At 36.6% G+C, this 19,454-nt stretch overlaps 1 protein-coding gene across 2 annotated transcripts; it reads right to left on the minus strand.

Annotated features, from left to right (window-relative positions):
* Positions 1-15,185: 15,185 nt before the first annotated feature.
* LOC137197318 (carbonyl reductase [NADPH] 1-like) lies at positions 15,186-19,443 on the minus strand. 2 transcript variants are annotated; one of them, XM_067610658.1, is made up of 7 exons: positions 19,327-19,443; positions 18,356-18,474; positions 17,522-17,691; positions 16,746-16,853; positions 16,409-16,617; positions 16,157-16,210; positions 15,186-15,803 (listed from the first exon to the last, which is right to left on the minus strand). In XM_067610658.1, exons 1-7 carry the CDS (start codon positions 19,426-19,428, stop codon positions 15,630-15,632), a joined length of 936 nt encoding a protein of 311 aa, XP_067466759.1. In that variant the 5' UTR covers positions 19,429-19,443; the 3' UTR covers positions 15,186-15,629. The 2 variants fall into 2 exon arrangements, with proteins under 2 accessions (XP_067466759.1, XP_067466760.1); XM_067610659.1 differs by having other exon boundaries at positions 18,356-18,470; positions 19,327-19,432.
* Between the last annotated feature and the right edge of the window lie 11 nt (positions 19,444-19,454).

The raw sequence follows: 19,454 nt of genomic DNA on the forward strand, positions 1-19,454 counted from the left end.
CCTCTTCTTCTCCTACAAACCAGAGAAGGAAAACTGCTCTAAACTGTCTGTTTAGAAGGATGACTCATTCTGGCTAAAATGCTCAGAAACTATTGAGCTCACTGATTCATAGCTTTACTGCTCTAAATCTCACAAACATACTAATCCACTTTATTTATTCATATCTGCTCTTCTGCAGAGGCAGGAATATTATGAAAAAGATGTAAATCTTCTTTTTTTTCTGCCCTGAGATGAGCAAACACATGGGCAGACAAAGTGTATTTACATGTTACCATCATGTTACTTAGACCAACACAAATACACCTACACATATGCGTCATTATTGCGAGACAATACTGAACCCACACTCATCTGAACGCACAGTGTTCTCGTAGATAATTAGACGCATGCTCACATACACACAATATGTTTATTAAGGTATCAGAGGGAGCTATTACTCCAATTACAGCTTTTGTCATTTTCATCCTTTACTTTTTCCATCTTTTGCTTTCTCTTTCAAGACATATGTTCTCTGACAGTATGCGCCTCCCTCTGGCAGGAGTGAAAAAGGATCAAATCTGTTCTGTCACCGCTAATCATTGTTCATTTATTTTGACACGTTATTACTCTTTTGTCACACTTGTCCTTGAATGAAGCCTCTGATCATTGTTAGACGGTCTCCTCCGGGCATCTTATCACCTCTCTCAAAACATCAGCTCCCTTTGAAAGAACATCTACAAAAAGTCGCAGTCAAAATGAGGTTCAGGTGTGAAACAGCAGGATAAGGGCAGATCACACCTGCTCCAGTCTCAATAGATCATGGGAGTCAGGTGGCACCTCCTTTTTTTTGGCCTTTTTAGCCAGTTACCCAATAACAACCTCACTCAGTTCAACCAAATTAACCAAAAATGGATTTTATATGAAGCATTTAACACACTGCAGGAAAAGAGTAAAAGTTGTGCAGTGTTTTCTAAATCACTTTTCTTATCAGGTCAACTAAAAAAAATATTTATTTTCATGCGTGATTAACAGCTTCATCTCAAATTATCAAAACTCACTTTTGATGAAAATGAGTTCTCAGCAGGAGACACTCTTGAAAAACTTTCCAAGGCCCAGAAATAGACTCGTCACCAGATGAAAGTGTCTGCCCTGAATTCATACTTTAATAGGTTTTAAAGCCATTAAGAGAGTTTTTAGGGTAATAATGTCTGATATATGAGCACTCAAACAGTATAACGGTGTTTTAAATATAAAATGTGAACATTTAATAATATATTATGTCAAAACATACAGTATGTGCAAGATATTTTTTTTAAGAATATGGTGCAGCAGTATCTGTTGTTGGAGACTGTTGGTGGAGTCTTAAACACCTTTCAAGTCTGCACATTGAGAGTCCATTAACTCTCATTATCTTTACCCCTCGTTATCTTCACCGGTTGGCTTATACTTAAAACAACGACCCTGCTCACGAATGCAGTCCCACTGTAATTCCACCACCTAGTTTTTAACCCATGAGGGTAAAAAATATCGATGAAGGAACCTTTTGTCAATTCTACTTTATCTTACGCCTCAAGAGTTTTGTTGCTGTTGTCGTTGTGTGGAAGATAAAGTATCCGTCACATGAAGAGTAACTGTTCCAAAGAAGCAACATAGCCAGAAGGAAAACTGTCACCTTTCAAACTCAGCGGGTGCATGAAATTGTCATTTTTCAACCCAAATACAGTAATAAAACACTTCCACGGTTGCTGTGTTTTTGCACACAAGATATCTAAGAGGAAAATGTCACCGTTAAAAAAATGCATTGATAATGATCGCTGCCTTTTTTTGCCTGTTTTGCTGTGATGTCAGTGTGTAAAAACCCTGCATGTATTGATGATGATACTTGATGTACAAGGTTATCAGGGTATAGTTTAATCTGTCATCATGTTAATATGAAACATTTACAATTTACATCATCAAATGTATGTTTTTTTGATCAGTCTTCCTATTAAAAAACTGAACAATGTATATTTTATTTACATACACATCATATACAAGAAATATTTCTCCTTTTTTAGTTCCCCTATCCTCCCAACAAGAACATGAACACATCAGCCAGACAATAAGACAAACAGCAATGAGTAAACATATTCATAATTGAAAATAAAATAAAACAATGACCAAGAAGAAGACAGAACAGACAAAACTAAAAAAAAAAAAAAGACAATAACTAGATGGATGAATAAAAAGATAAAAATTAAGTTAGAAATCCAGTTTATCTGCTTCATGATTTTCATAAAAGATTAAAAAATTGTCAGTATTATAGGGTATAAAAAACTATTATTATAGTGAAGTCAAAGAAAACTGTAATTATGTGCTAATATTGTATTTTTTATGCACTTGGATGTCCAATGATACAGTGAGTTAGATGTAATGCCTCACTATGTGCACTAGGTGGTGGTATTTTTCCACAACTTCAGTCATCTTCAAACAACTTCTGCCCTAAAAAGAAACCCCTTCTCCCTGCTGTGTGTTTTACATTGAAGTGTCCCCTGCTGAAAAATTATTTTCTCCACATTTCAGGGCTCAAAAGACACACAGTAGTATCTGATGTCAGCACAGTGTCCTCTCCATTACAAAGCAAGAGAATAAGGAAGCTGGTCCTGTAAGGACAGATCACTGGAGTGGACACGCAGCCTTCCTGTAGTGCTAACAGATCACTTCAGTTCAACATTCCTCCCGTGTCGCTGCTACTGACTTTGATGTTGTGTTTTTGTCTCTGCAAGAGAGTAGAAAAAGAAAAAACTGACTGTGTGTGCACGTTTGTTGCACAGGAGTGGGAACAAAATGGCACAAAGGCAAGATTTTCACTTCGTTGTCATGCATTTCATGGACTCACATTACTTCCCTGACATATAACCATGACATTTAATGTGACATTTAATCACTAACCCTTATCCTCAACCTGACATGAGCTAAATCCAAACATGAACCCACAACCCTTATACCTATAAATGGTAACTGGCCTAAAATGACTCTAATTTTCACAATTTTCTTCTTCTGAGGACATTTCATTCACATAAAGGTCATTCTAGACCTGGCACACCTGTGGTTGGTTCTTGTGTAAACAGTCACTGACTGCATGATGTTTTTTTTATTTTATTTTGGGTTTTTTTTATCATTTCAAATAACAGAGACAGACTGGAGAAAACAGGTAGATCATGTGGAGACACCAGATACTGCAGACAGAGGTATTAAAATGCTGTGAGCAGGAATCCTTACAGAGGTGTAGTTTGATGTACTGCTGTAGTGACATCTAGTGGTGACTGGTAGGAATTGCAATTATACAGACATGTACATCATTTAACCCTTTTATAAAACTTGGCCTGTAAGTGACACAAATTACAAAGATTCAGAAGGTTTAAGTAAACAGGTAAGATATCATGAAAGAAACAGGAAACAGTGAAGTGTTACTGCTGATACACCTGGACACACACTGTGAAACATCATACAGGAATTTAATGGAATCAGCTCATCTTTCTTCTGTCATTAACTTTACTTAAATGTGTATATTTTATTTATCCTGGGAAAATATTTTCAGAAATTGAAAAATGTACATGGTTAAGTTTATTATTTCTGCTTTGAAACTTGACTAAATTATGTTGACAGAAGTCATCACCATGCATCCAAGACTGGAAAGAAACAATAAGGAAAATTCAAAGCATGGAGCAGATTACACCCCATAAGAGGGACTTAAGAGTTATGTGAAACAAGATGGAAAAAGTGGTTTGATTATGAAAAACAAACATATGTGTCTGAACCAGCCTGACACATAATGTATATGGGACTTTCATCTTCATCCATTTTATTCTATTACTTTAAATGATGTTGTACGTTGTGTCGTGTCTGTTTGTTTGAGGGTTTTTTTCTTCGTCTTCATTTTCATCTTAATATTTATGTTGTCATCTTTAAACTTGTGTATATTGGCACAAATATTGCCTGTTCTTTCTGTTTGTCTTCAAGATGACAATAAAATACCCAAGTAAAAAAAAAGTTTCACTAATTTCAAGTTAATTAAATGTAAAATGTCTAGTTTTCATTTTCAGACCATTTCTGAACTAATAAACATGAGTTCACCTGACTGAAGTGATAATTTGAATAAATGAACTTGAGCTCAACTTGTTGAATTACATTTTTAAAGACATATGATCAGCAGACTGATTGTTTGAGAGTTAAAAGTCTCCAGAGACTCTTCTATTTCCTAGTTTGAAGAAAACATGGTGGAAACATAAACAGAGTTTTGGTGGGTTTTACTCTGTACCGAATCCCAAGCAGCAAGAAACAAAAGTATCAATGTAAAGAAAAAAAATGCACAAAATGTTAAGAAGCTTAAGACTCGATGTTTGTGACAAGATTCTTGTGATTTTGGGGATTAGTGTCCATGATTGTGTCCTCACATGCTGCCAAGAGAACTGATCAAAAGAGAACCACGTTCAGCAGGCTGCGAGGGGATTATCAGACAAGTCAGTGCCACTATCTGGTGTAATCTGTAGTCACTGAGTGAGAGTCATGACAAGTTCATACCATCATGGAAAATAAAATTCAACCTGGTCATGAAATATTAACAAAGGTGGATCTGCAGAGTCAGTCAAGCTTGTTTTAAAGTTTCTAGAGTAAACCAAGGTTGTACAGGACCTAATTTCATTTGCTTTTTCAGGAGGAAATGCAATGATTACTTGACTTAAATTCAAATATCAGCCAGTGAGCAGCTATCATATATACATAATATATATATATATACATGCTTCAGCTGCCACTCTGAGGCCCTTGGACACAGTTTATCACCCTATGCTAAGATTTATTACCAGTGATAATTGTAATACTCATCTTTGTGAGCTGTATGCTAAAGTTTGGCATGATAGACACCGGGTTTATTTATTTATAAGGCCTTTACTGGTTTTTTACCCTCTAACATTATTTTGTTGTTGTCTTTTAATGCAGGCCTTTAAAAAAAAAAATCCAGTTTTTGGTACTGAGCAACTGCAGCCAGGAATAACATGCAGAACAATCTGCATCAAACAACCCACCTCATTTTTATCCTTAGGGCAATTAAATGTTTTAATTTCATCTTATTTCACTTCCAACTGCTCTTGTTTTTAACTGACTCATTTGCTGTAAATTTTAATTGCTTTATTTATCCTAAAGTTTTGAATATGTTAGTATTTTTTACTAATTTGGATCATCTCCCCACAGCGTGATTCATCCAATGATTGTACAACATAAATTTGAATCTGCTCGCACTTTCTTGATCTGTCTGAAGCACAGAGACATTTTCTATGTATTCATTTATATGTTTTTTCAACTATGAAATCCCTTCACCCTCATATTATCAAAGCTCAAGCCTTGCTTGAACTGTTGAATCCTAGCATCAAATCCCAGTCTTTCACACATCTCTCATCTATTGCTAAAAATCTTTTTTAAAATTTGTAAACCATTGTAAAGCTTTACTCATATTGAGGTCCCTCTTTATTCACCTTATATTATCTCTGCTTTTTGCGCTTTGTTCCCTTTGTCCTGTACAAATGTTGGAGTGACCTAATGAATTGAGGGAGCAGTAGGACTGCAATGAGGGCCTTGAATTTTGTTTAACATAGACTGACTGTGACTCACTTTGGGTCTTAATGTTTAGAGAAGAAAAATTAGATCTACAAATGACACCTTCACAGGGAAAAAACGCATGGATGCTACATATGCAATTTCAAGTTGTGGTCTAACATAATGTATTGGGAGACATCTTCCAATATTTTTAAGGTGGATTTTAAAAAGGTTTTTCAATTAAATTACTTATCTTTTTAAAAATAAACATGTGTTGCACATGTCAGTATGTATGATAACAAAAAACACTGTCAGGGCAACATGTGTATATCACTTTTTTAATGATGCACAGCAGCAAATAGCAGACAGGTTTCAGCCCTCGGCTTTCCACAGCATTAGGATGGAACATAGGATACAGCAAACATACATTTTATGACCATTTGGTTATGATATGTCACCTCAACACCAATACGCTGTGCATCGAGACCTAAATACAATACCTCTCTTTAGCCTCAAATTGCCTATATGTGACAAGTGAAGAAGAGTGTCAGACGGATATATCGGATAGTTGCTTGTAATTATCGTCAAATACTGTTTATATGAGGTATGATTATTAAAATTATGTCTTTGTAAGTCATTTTTGCATGATCCTATTTTTTGTACAGTATAAAACCAATATTTACCAGGAATTTACTGTAAATAGATGAGATAATCACATACAAATAAAGCCTAAAGCTGGCAAGATACTATTAGTGGGTGGTAAAGGAAGATAATTTGAATATAATTTTACATATTTTTTTTGTGCTTTGATGGGCCAGTCTTAAGGATAAATTGGATAATTCTATGAATTTACAAAAGAATACTGTATAAAACAAGCCTTTATTTAAATCAGGTAATTTGAAGGTATTTCTTTCTTCATATTTTTTGTGCAGATTTATACATTTGTTTAACATTCTAGCAATATTTTAAAAATGGTAAAAATGCAACTTCTTACCATTTTTTCCCTTTTTTCATTAAATTTAAAGTTTTGCTGTAAAAAAAACAGAAAGTTGCCTTAATTTTACATTCAGTAATAGGATGTGTATTTTTTGAATTTTTACATAGAATTCAATGTAATTTAACATTCAAGACCATTAAGTAATTGAATAATCCTTTAAAAAAAAAACGATAATATTCCATCATATTAATTTACAGATTACAGCCTTTATTTTATGATGAATATTTATCATTTTTACTGTTTACTTTTACAATTTACTGTGTTTTTATGGCATTTACACTTAATGTAGAAAAAACAAAAAAAACTGTAAAATAATACAGTAAATTTCTGTGAAATAACTTCTTTTTTTTTAAAGTGTACCTCAGTATATTTCCAAGTCTAAATAAAGGTTGAATGAATTTGATATAGCTTCCATCCTGACCACAAATCAATTCACAGAAAATATTTACAGATGAGAATCAGCTGCATCAGAATGTTTATCACAGTACAAAGTCTGGCTTTTACATTATCTACAGTATATTATTTTAGTCAGCACAGCACCATTTCTTCAGTGCTTGGGTGTATGATTTTCTATTTTTCTGACTACAGGTACACCACAGGGAAGCTGTCTGACTCCTCTACTCAACAGAGTTTATAGCCCTCTACAAACTGTTTAATTGGCAGATGATACAACAGCTGGTTGGACTGATCCATGACAACGATGAGGATAGAGGTGAGTGAGCTTGACATGCAGTGCAGGGAAACTAACTTGTTACTTAATGAAGATAAAAACCAAAGAAGTTATTATTGATTTCAGGAGGCTGAACCTCCCCCGCTGCCTTGAAAGACAGCTTCACAATAGTAGCTGTAGCCTAGAGTAATGACTAATGGGAATCTGAATAAACTGAACACTTTTTCAAGTCTGAACCGACACTACATAGAATTTGCCCTCTTTCATTTTCTATGGAACATGAGCAAATTGCTTTGCAAGGCTTTGTGGGATTCCAGGCAATGCAGGACTGACCAGTTGCATGAAAAAAGGCAGGTGTCAAAAAGTTGCCAGGAAATGATGTAGTGAAACTGACAGCTTGATGGAGGACCAGGAAACTATGAGAAGATGTCCACGGACGAGAAAATAATTGCTGCCATTTCAGGAATTAGATGTTTGTACAGACAAGGACATAAAAAATGCGGCAAATTGTCAAAGAAAGCGGTGAGTTGGAGGTCTGCGGCACAGAGGAATACGATATATCAGACTTTGGATACACACACAATACTTGTGAGTAGATCAGTTCATTGTTGGCCCCAAACATGAGATTTGACAACAATAAGAAAAATCTAGAAAATCTCCAGCCTGATCCTTGAAGTATCACAACCGACAAAAACCATCCCAGCCAAACCTTATTACTTCCTGCGTTGATATTGATCACTTTAATGTATCACTTGTGGCATTTCAGCTCTGAAGGAATCCCCTACTACAAGTTCAATACTGTTATTATAATGCTCATGCAGCAATTACAACCAATGATAATCATGGTCACTACGATTATCACAGCGAGCGTGTGATGGGGTTTCCCTTGGCAAACAGCAGGGATTAGAGGATTATCATCTCTCCCTCTGTCTCTGGCCATCTCTCTGTCTCTCTCGCTCCGTGGATTAGTTTTATCTACAAGGTAAGCAGGGTTTTACTCTCGTCTGACAGGACTACAACTCCCACGGTCACACAAGCATCTGTCAATATTACACAGCCTCATACAGTCGACTGTGGTATTGATTCAAAGACTTTAACCAGCCAAGCAGGAAAACAGAGAGAGTGAACCATAGATGATAAAGCATAAAAATCTGGATTTCCACAGGGACGTTTTCATACTGCTCTTATCACTCTCCAAACAATATGAAACCACCTGAATTAGATTTTCCGCTCTGACCTCCGTTGCACTTTGTATTAACACATACTCGAGGCGTTTGGAAAAAGATATCAAAATCCAGGTGTGATTGTGAGTATATATCTAAAACATTTTGGAAGACACAAAACACCTCGGGAGGAAAATTAAAGTTGCATTCGGCTGCAGTGAAATAATCGAGAATGGACAGGAAAGTGACCTTTTCTGTTGCTCCTGTCTTCACCTGAAAATAACACAAGTATGAGGACGCTGAGGTGATATTCTCTGTAATATATCTGGGATTTGAAGGGCTTTAATGACATGAAGAGTAGTTTACACATTGGGATTGAAATAAATTCTGATATTATTTAGACTAAGTATGTTGAAATATTGTTGTTTTAGGCAAAAAACTAAATTGAATAAAAAGGGATTTTGAATTTGTCACTAGAATTGCATACTTTACCTTGAGTAAACTGATGACCTGACAAACTGACATGTTTTATGGCTATTTCATATTATATTCAATACATAACAATAACAGTGTACAGAATCATTAATAACTGTAAACTGTATAACTAGTAAAACTAGCAATTTGGATTAATTTTGAGCACATTATGTCCTGTGAATATTGCATCAAAGGCCAGTTTTTCTCATATTATAGGGATTTTTTGTAGAATTCTATGTCTGTATTATTATTTTTGTTGATTTAGATTTTTAACTATCATAAATACTTATGATAGGCTTCTATCTCCCTGATGCTCGGCCACTGTCCTTTTGGCTCTTTGGTTTATTTATTTATTATTTTATTATTAGGGCATTTAATTTAATTTTACAAAATTACATTTAGTAATTTTCTTCACAGAAATGAATGAATTTGACCTCTAAAAAAAGTTGTCTTATATCCCTTAAAATCAAGACAGCCTTACGACCCCCTGAGATCCTGGTCAGGACCCCCGGGTTGGGAACCTCAGATGAATCCTGCCGTTTCTGCGTGTGCTTCGCCAACTGTGCAGCTGTAACAGTAAAAACCACCATGTTTCAAATAAATAATGTTATATTGGTGTCATGTGACAGCTCTATTAATATTACTTCAGGGAGACTGTCATTTATGGTCGGCGGTGTGCGTGTGTGTCGTTATGTCTCTCCATAAATGTGTCAATAAATTAAAATGATGACATGCATGCTTTAAAATAGATTGTTAGATGTTATCCTGCGAGTCTAAGGCAACTTTTATATGAGTATTGTCGCTATGGAAACTGAACACATCAGAAAAAATATGTATTTTTCTCTCTTAGCAATCAGAATTGAAGGTCAACAATATGTGGGTTATTTTATGCATACTGAAATATAACTAATTGTTTTTAATCAGCGCGTGTATCACACCACCTGGTCTTCATTATAAAAGCGTCTACAAGTGTAAAACAGTCTATTTTTGTGTGTGACTCACATTGATCACCAGGTGTCATTACGTCTCCATGAATCTGTCTTTGGGGTTCCTCTCTTTGAATTTTTACTACAATCTATAACGTACAAACATTCTTCAGATCATACTGGAAAAAAGAAGAACAAGAAACTACCAGAATGAACTTTAAAACCAACCAAGAACTCTGCTTTCAGCAAAACAGACCAGACATATAACTGTGTTGTTACAGGTCGTTTGTAGTTTAACACTGGAGTCCTTCATTTCATCCAGATGTGTCATGAGAGGTTAGAAAACTCCTGCAGATAAAGAAGGACCAGAGTGTAAAAAATGTCTTTGTGTTTGTGTTTCCCTGAGATTGTTTGTCCATTTTCATCTCCCAGCATCATCAGCATGTTTCACGTTGCCATGAAGTGTCAGCCCGTCAGACCCTTCAAGTTACCAGTAACTAGTCCGTTACAAAGCTGCAACGATTAGTTGATTAGTCCATCGACAGAAAATGAATCGCCAACTATTTAGATAATCAATTAATCATTCTGAGTCATTTTTTTAAGAAAAAAGGCCAAACTTCTCTGGTTCCAGATTCTTAAATGTGAATATTTTCTGGTTTCTTCAGTCCCCTGTGACAGTAAACTGAATATCTTTGGGTTGTGGACTGTTGATCCAGACAAAACAAGACATTTTAGGTTGTATCTTGGGCTTTGGGACATCATTATCTTTATGTATATTTACAGGAAATTATTGATCCTTAAATAATTTGTAATTTTATCCGTGCTGATTAACATTTGGTGAAGATTTTTTTTGTTTTATAATGCATTTATTTTTTTATACATAAAAGCAATATAATGCCATATTCATAAAAAAGTATTTTATTATTGACAGAACAGAGCATTAGACCCATTCAATAATTTCCATTTATCCATGTAAAATATAAAAATATAAAAATGTTCATGATAGCAGACGCAAAGTCAAACAAAGTGACAACAACTGAGTTAGAAAAAGCAATGCATGATTATTTTCCTACCTTCATTATGTGTTTATGGTTTATTTAGGTAATGTGTTATTTTATTAAACTACAACATTAAATGCTGTATTAGTTTTACCATATTGTGACATGTTTGTGTCAAAATTTCCAAATGGTGGAAAAGAAATCTATTTTGAAGGTTTTGACAGGTTTTAAGCAAATTAATACTAAAGTTGAAACACACACACACAGGGCAGCAGCAGGACCAGTTATACCAGAGTTAAAGCGCCCTCATCTGGTGACTCGTAGATGTTTGAACTGGCCATGTCCCATGAGGGGAGAAAGGAATCTGTGAATATGCAAATTGAAAACAACAACCCATTGATCTTTACCGGAATTCCAACTCAGCAGCTTATATTCTTTTAAAACATGTCAATACCTACTGAACTTCCTGTGTATGCTGAAGCTAAAGGACAGGTTCGACCTAACAGTGACATCACACATGCAACTCAAGCATTTCAAGGATGGAGAAGCTCTTCCTCTCCGGGGGAAGAACGTGAAAAAGGTGCTCTGGTGGCAAGTTCTGCACAAATAACAATCTGTATAGTCAAAGTCGTGCCTCCAAGAGGAGTTAAGGAGCAACACATTTCCACTAAAAAGGTGCAGAACATCTACAATTTAATAATAGTATATAAAAAAAAACTTATCCATTACTTTTCCATCTGACCTGGTTTCTCAGTTGTCTTGTTTTCAGCCTCTTTCTCACTGTCTCCACCTACTCGCTCTGCTCTTTCTCTGTGTTTCTCTTTCTCCTCTGCTGGCATGACTACACAAGCAGCTCCGACTTCTTTAACATCCCCTAAATAACAGAAACAAGCATCATGCTTTCCATTATTTACTATGGTGTTGTTCTTTCCCTAAGAAAAACCTTGGAAAAGCATACACAATATCAGTCAGACTACCAACTCAGCTGAACACGTAACACATAACCTAAAGCACATTACAAGACACAATCAATGTTCCAAATGTGAACAAATATGGAGCCTCAACACCAAAAGTTAAAAATAATGATGAAGACGTGTTTTTATTCTCTTGTTGGTTGACTCATCTCTTGCTACAGGGACTACCACATTGTAACCACTGGAGTAAAACAGTGACGTTGCTCGGCAGCTGACTTTGCAAGATCACGAGAGAATCCATCATCCCAGGCTTTAAGTTATACATTTTTGTGGTTCGGAACAGTCGGCATCCTTTGCCTACAGGTATTTTTTTAAAGCCCTATTCCAAACAAAAAGGTCAAAGGACGAGGTTCTGCGTAACAGACCATCTGGTGGGTCAGGTTAGTAAAACAGCTCTATATTCTGATATACAGTAGATCCTTTTACAGCAGCCGTTTTGATGTGTCATAGCAGAGTAAACACAGGTGTCACTAATAACATTAATTATGGTTCCATTTCATTTAGTTTATGGATTAAGCAAAAAGCTCAACTTCAACTGACCATGATCTTAAAGAATGTACCTATGTGTATATACTTCATACTGATAAAGTAAAATAAATCACTAATTGGGTCTTTAAACACACAACAAGTTCATCCAAAAAAAAAACAGCTAAACAAAAGTAAAAAGAAGCAACAAAAATGGAGAATCAAATAATCACAAAACAATGACATATTAAACAAAAAGGCTGGAGAGTTGAAGTGTGAAGACTATTTTTAAAATGTTCCATGTTGGCTTTATACATAGGATATATATGCAGTATATTTTTATAACTGGCACTTTTCATTACAACAGAGACTCTTCCTGCCCAAAACAATAAAACCCATAAAAACCTATTGGGTTACAATAAGCCAACTATCCAAATATGCAATGGAGAATTATGTACATGTTCATTCTACTTGTTATTTTCGTTGCTGCTGGTTGCTGTACAAACGTCACAGAGAGCATCACTCTGTCCTCTGTAGACAGCATATGGAGCTTAATAAGGGTTGTTATGTGGGTTAGTGGGCCTATTTTGGCAGCAGAGCTAAAGGTAAAGTCTACTAAATAGATTGGCTATGATCCATACAAAATCCCACATCATTAATCCCACTAGTATTAAATGTGCTTTATTGCCAAATGTAGTAAAATTGTAATTTTTGTCATGTTTTATAAAAACTGTGGTCCCTGATAAAAAAAAAAGTTATAAACTGTCTGAGTTTTATCTAATTAAAGTCTCTCCTGGCAGGGATTATTTTTATCATGATAAGCAGCACATGACGGAGCACACCTTTGTTCTCCAGGTGCTCTCTACACTGCAAACTACAAACCTGAGAGGTCTCTTGACACATTTCTGGGTGTCCACCCTCTCGTGTTACGTGTCATGTTTGACACCTGGTTCAAGAGTTGAGAGTTAAAGTTTATGGTTGTATGAAAATCTGTCAAAATGTCTTCACAGCTCATGTACAAGACACAGAAAGCCTTATTCCCCAATACCCCATCTACATCCATTTTACTTTGTTACCTTTAGGTGTCCAGCTGTTTTGGAGTCCAGCAGCCACTGCAGCAGAAACCATGAGGGAAGATATCAGTTGTCATAAAATGACGACAGGATGGCAGTTTTGTCTTTCGGGATTTGAGACATCTGTTACCACATACGAATCAGATAGTTGGTAGTTCTTCACAAGTAAAGGAAACACTGGACTATACACTGCATTTTTGCTGTGTATAGTCCGTTGGATGCATATGATCACTTCATGGCTTTGTGTTGTTTGTGTTTACTTTGCGTTCTAATAGGTTAAATCAACCTAAAACATGCCAAGATTTTAAAAAAAGCAATCTAAACTATAACAGAACCACCAATTATTACATAAAGGTTTTTGCATGTATTGGCAGTTAGTTAAGTGATTAAACTCTACTTCTCAGAATAATGTTTTTTACAGTAAACCTGCTTCTAATCTTCCCAAGTATTTCTGCTTTTAACTCAGCTCATATCTGATTTTCATTGCTTGGATAAAATAGAAGTTGAATATGGTAAAAGCCTATAGTGAGGAGGTAGAGAGATTTGCTAAAATAAGGCATCTGACCAGGTTGTTCTCCATAGTCTAGGTCCATGTTTACAAGTCTAGGAGGATGTTCTAGACTGTACTGCAACATCATCCTATGCATGTTATTTTTAGCAGCGTTCTCAGTGGCTTGATAATGTTCCTCAGGAAGGTTTAAGGGTAGGAATGCCACAATTATGAGGGTCATGTAGTCTTAGTGATGGTGTTAGATCTCTGCTAGTCTCACAAGACAAGCCTCAAGTCATCAAGCATCCAGCTCTACAAAGCAAAGCGTATCTCACAACATCCACCAATTTAAATATATAGTAATATAAAAATGTCTGCAAACTTACTGGTAAAACTAATGCTAAAACAGAGCCATAAGCAAGAATTAAAGCAGCCTACAAAAAACTGTCTGGGTTATTTTACAGTGTGTGTTAGTAGGCACATCAGAGACCCAAATGTATGTGCACAAACACTGAAAAAGTGAGTTTTTCATAATATGTGACCTTTAAAATCCTTGAAATGGCAACTACTCCTCCTTCATTAATAATCCAGAATCTGTGAATATGCAAATATTAATTTCAGAAGTTTTCCTGCTGGACACAATGTCTCCTACTTCACTGTGAAATCTGTTCTCAGTGTTTGTGCACTGGAGGCTTTAAGTTTCCACACCACACTTGTGTAAGGTGCATACCGGACCGTGAACGGGCTCCAAACTAGTTGTGATGCCATAAATCACGCTCGTAGACCCAAACACTTAAAATCAGATTTTCAATGCGCACAGAGAAACTTTTCCACCTTCAGCAGATGAATGTGAAAACAAACTCTGCACATACATCATTCTGCACAGAGACGAGAACAACATCCAACTGCAGGAAGAAGAAGAAAAACATGTTTTTAAGTGGAAGATTTTAAGCTTTAAGATACCAAACAACAGCAAACCAACTCAACAATGTTTTTTTCTTATTGTTTCCTCATTTGAATGTTAAAGCTGTGCAGAATGATGATGTGTATGTGCAGGTTTGACAGTATGAAGACTGTTTTCAAATGCTGTTCATCTCGTCTCCCAGCATGCCTGCTGTCAGGTGTTCCTTCCACTGTCAACCTGATGCTTCAAGCTCCCAGTTAATAGTCCAGTATATCTGTGATTTCACATACTGTACATATCATGAATATTATGCACATTTACACGTTATTATTGGTCCTTTAAATGTTTGTAATTTTGTCAGTGCTGATGAACATTTGACAAACTTTTTTTTTTAAGAAGAAAATGCATTTTTTATTTATTTTTACATAAAGGCAATATCGTTTCTGATGACACACACAACATTTTACTCTCTGACAAAAACAGAACAGTAGTCCCATACATTGAAGGCAAATTTTAATGTTTCCAGGCAAAATATATAAGTGTTCATGATACTGAAGGCAAAGTGAAAACTGAGTTGAATCAAAAACTCCAGTTATAAAGAGTTTATGCATGATTATTATTATATCCCAGCAGTCAAACACACAGCAGTGTTTCCTGGTTTCATTTTGGATGTATGTTCGTCCTGCCATGAACTTGAATATAATGTCATCAAGTGTTAAGTTTATTAAGGTGATGTGTGTTACTTTATTATTGTTAAATGGTTTAATGTTCCTGCCAGATTGTGAGATGTTTGTCTCAAAAGTTTCAGATGCTGGACATATTTATTTTCGGGAAAAATAATGTCTGGAAGTTTTGACAAGTTTTTAGATAATTAGTGTTGAAGTGACACTGACACTCTTTTACTCACACATTCACACTCATACACACACACTCAGGTCCCGTTCACCACTGCTGCACTTGTTTATCAGAGACAAACTTCCCATGAGGCTCTGTGGCTCCAGGTGGCAGCAGGGCCAGGTAGACCGGAGTTATAGCGCCCTCGTCTGGTGACTTGGTAGCTTTTGGACCGGCCATGTCAGTGCGCACCCAGCCTGGACAGCAGGCATTCAGCAAGATCTGTAAAAAAATAATAATACATTTAAGAAGACGTGAGGAGGAAGTAATTGTACACAGTATATTATAAATAAAGTCTCATTTCACATTGTTCATACATCTTTTAAAATTGTTGTAACAAGCTAGTTTGCTAAACGAAGCGGACGCTATGAGATGGTTCTTGTTTGACAAGTGTGCCCACAGGTGCAAGACAAATAATATTTCATTGCAGGATACAAAGGAGTGTTGAGCTCCCAATGAATAATTTTATCTTTTTTGAGGCAACGTTTCGGTCTGTAAGCCTGAGAGGCCTGAAGAAGATCTGACAGATTGAAACATTTTCTGAAAAAAGAGAATAAATATATTTTAGCAATTACCTGATCATTTGGTCTCTTCTCAGACAGACGGCGAGCCAGGATCATGGACAGGGTCTAAAGACAAACACATGAACAGTAGTTATAATAATCGTTAGGCCCCTTGTTTAAACAGAGTGTAGAGGTCAATAAAATATAAAGCTGTCTAATTCAACTTTCTTTGACTTTTTCTGCATTTTTACACATTTTACGACCTGCAAACTCATCTAAACAGACAACTGAATGAAGACAGGGAGACAGTTCTGTCAGTTATACCGTCAGTCCAGTCTTGGACACTCCGTATGCTGTCTCGGGCCAGCCGCCCTGCTTGTGCTCGCCTTTCTTAGTCTCGTCTACGAATCGCTGCATCAGTCCCACCAGCTCCTCCTCTGTGATGTCCTCGCTACGGAAACGCTGCTGGAGGGCCGGGCTGCAATTGTTCAACGTACGGGAGCCGACAAAGCTGGAAACGTTCACCACACGACCTAAAACACACATAAAGAGGTCTGAAGCTGCTCATTGTTCACTGAACCCCTGCACATGCTCTGCACAACAAAGACGCAGAGACATCAGGTACACAGACAGTAGATGTGGTCCAGTTCTGCGTTTGTACCTCCAGCTTTAACGATTGGCAGGAAGTGAGTCAACATGTCTCTGGTGGCGAAGAAGTTTGTCTTGAGGGTGACCTCCGCCTGGACCGCAAATGGAGTTGTGTCTGCCACTAGACACGGAGAGAGAAAGAGTTGGCATGATGTCATTATCACCTCCTTGTTGATACTCTCTTTCAGCCCTCTGCTGTTTTCTGTCTTAACGAGTCAGTTGATTAAAAAGGGAACAAGTGAAAGCATCCTGGTGTGTTCAAAAACACCCTCAAACTCAAATATATAACATATAATTAAGTGCACTGATTGGCTGCACCACTGATGCTTTTCATGCAGAGCGCCTGCTGTGATGTATCAAGTTAAGTGCTTCCAATTTAACAGTTTAACCAATTATTTGTTTTTAATCCTGTGATGAATCTGCTTCTCAAAAGACAGCTGTGGCCGCAGGAAGAGTTAAAATGGTTTCAGAGTACAGTTGAGCAGTTTTCTATCAAATTTATAATTTTTATTTGTCATAAAATAATAAAAACTATTTTCTTTTCTAAGACACATTAGCAAAATAATAGCCAGAATAATGCAGCTCTAGTAATACTATTAATAATTATGGTTCAAGTGATACTATTATGCGTTTTGAACGCCAATGCTGGTTCTTTCAAAGACTGAAGGTCAAAGGACTGAAGAATGTGTGTGTCAGTATTCAGTACGTCTGAGAAGAACTCACAGTAGTGATGATAACATGTTTTTACTCACAGTACTCGTGCGGATCGATACAGAAGATGAATCCTACCTTTGAACGCTATCCCGGCGTTATTGACGAGGACGTCCACTCCTCCATACTTGTCTTTGAAGTAAGCAGCAGCGGTGATGATGCTGTTCAGGTCGTTGATGTCCAGCTGGTGAAACTTGGCCTTCAGTCCCTCTGAGTCCAGAGACTTTACAGCTTCCTGACCACGACCGCTGCAACCACATCATCAATTTAATTTATTTGACCTGGTGGGATTATAGTTACAGTTACGGTATTTTCCCTTCCTCACTATTCTTTCATACATGTATAATTATATTTCTACATTTTCCAAAAGAAATCTATCATTTTGTGCATCTTTATTTTAGATCTTCAGCTGCACGCGACACAACTATGCGCACACATTAAAAATGACCCTTGATGTTATCTTAATCTACACCATAATAAATTGATCAACAAGGAAACAATATTAGTGTACAATATTAGTGTAATAATTGGTTCTTTTCACAAGTCAAATTTCATAACAAAACAGGTTTACAGCCGCACAAACTGTTAGAAAGGTGAGATTTGTCAGAAAATAGAGATAAACTCTAGAGCTGCAACGATAGTCAAGTAACTGATTGACAGAAAATTAATCACCATCTATTTCAATAATCATTATTTATCACATCATTCAGCCTCTTAGATGTGAATATTTTTTGGTTTCTTGAGTCTTTTAAGACAGTAAACTGAATATCTTTAGGTTATGGACTGTTCAAACGACTGATCAAACGACTAATCGATTAATCAGGGAAATATTTGAGATTAATCAATAATGAAAATAATTGTTAGTTGCAGCTCTAATAAGCTGGTCCAGGTGTTACCAGGTGAGTTACCTACACGTCTCTGGCGGTGAGGTAAACGTCTCCTTGGAACTGCTTGCAGAGGGCTCGGACGATGGCCAGACCGATGCCCTTGTTACTGCCCGTTACCACGGCAACCTTGGTAGACATGGCTGTTCACAGAGAGACATCAGTGAATGAACTTGCATATTAAATAGTCAGTAAAAGTTGCAAAATAACTCTAAAAGCAGCAACTACACATAAACACGCAGCTATAAATCCCGTTAAGCCAGTTATGTTTAAAGCCCGTCAGGATAATCTCTGAGTCAGAATCAGCCATGTGGAAGAGCTGATTGAAAGATAAAATTTGCTGAGTCATGGTGACAGTTGGGGAAAGAGAACTGAGAGCAGTGATGAATCCCGATAAAATGGTGTAATAATAGAGAAAACTGGACGAAAGTAACTAATTATTGCTGAATTAGCATTGATCATAAAAACAGGAACTTTCTACTTCTGATAAGTTAGTAAATCTTATGTAAAAGTAATTTTAATTTAATTTATTAAATGTTATTCTCAGTGGGTCTAAAACTAACAGCATATTCACGGTTTCAACTTTAAAATGACATTTTAATCATATAAAGAAAAATAAGGAGCAGAAAGTGCACAGTCACGCTTCCAGCTCTGGACGGTGACCTTTGATCCCCCTAAAGCACACTTCAGATGTGAACTGGTTTTACTGGGATTATTTATGCAAGATGACTGTAAACAGGGTGTGCCAGGGTGTGCAGGGTATGTCAAGCAAAGCAAAACACTATAATAGCAGGAGTGAAACTGCCTAGGTCATCATGATTTTGACACAGCTCACAGATATCAGATCATTGTTTCATGTTACACAACACTGACTGACTCACACGCGCAGTTTTAGGTTAGTAGACCAAAGTTTAGATCAGTGTAGAAACTATAACGCTCAGTTTCATTAAAGCAAGATGCTAAACGACTGTGGCTTAGAGGTGAAGTGAGGCGTCTTACTTTAGACTGGTCTTCTGGTGTTGGTTGAAGCTGCGCGGGTGAAGCTGCAAAGCAAAATGGGAGAAAAAGAGGAGGAAAGCTGGAGAGAGTTTTGCGCAGCATCAGTGCGCATACCCGGAAAAACAAGC

The sequence above is a fragment of the Thunnus thynnus genome, chromosome 14, assembly GCF_963924715.1.
Source record: "Thunnus thynnus chromosome 14, fThuThy2.1, whole genome shotgun sequence".
Lineage (NCBI taxonomy): Eukaryota > Metazoa > Chordata > Actinopteri > Scombriformes > Scombridae > Thunnus > Thunnus thynnus.

Excerpts from the sequence above, each read along its gene's own strand:
- LOC137197318 (XM_067610658.1), bottom strand. The coding sequence starts at position 19,428 with ATGCTGCGCAAAACTCTCTCCAGCTTTCCTCCTCTTTTTCTCCCATTT. Across the intron at positions 17,692-18,355 it reads TACCTCACCGCCAGAGACGT|CGGTCGTGGTCAGGAAGCTG; the intron begins GTAGGTAACTCA and ends ATGTGGTTGCAG. Across the intron at positions 16,618-16,745 it reads GCCAATCGTTAAAGCTGGAG|GTCGTGTGGTGAACGTTTCC; the intron begins GTACAAACGCAG and ends TGTGTGTTTTAG.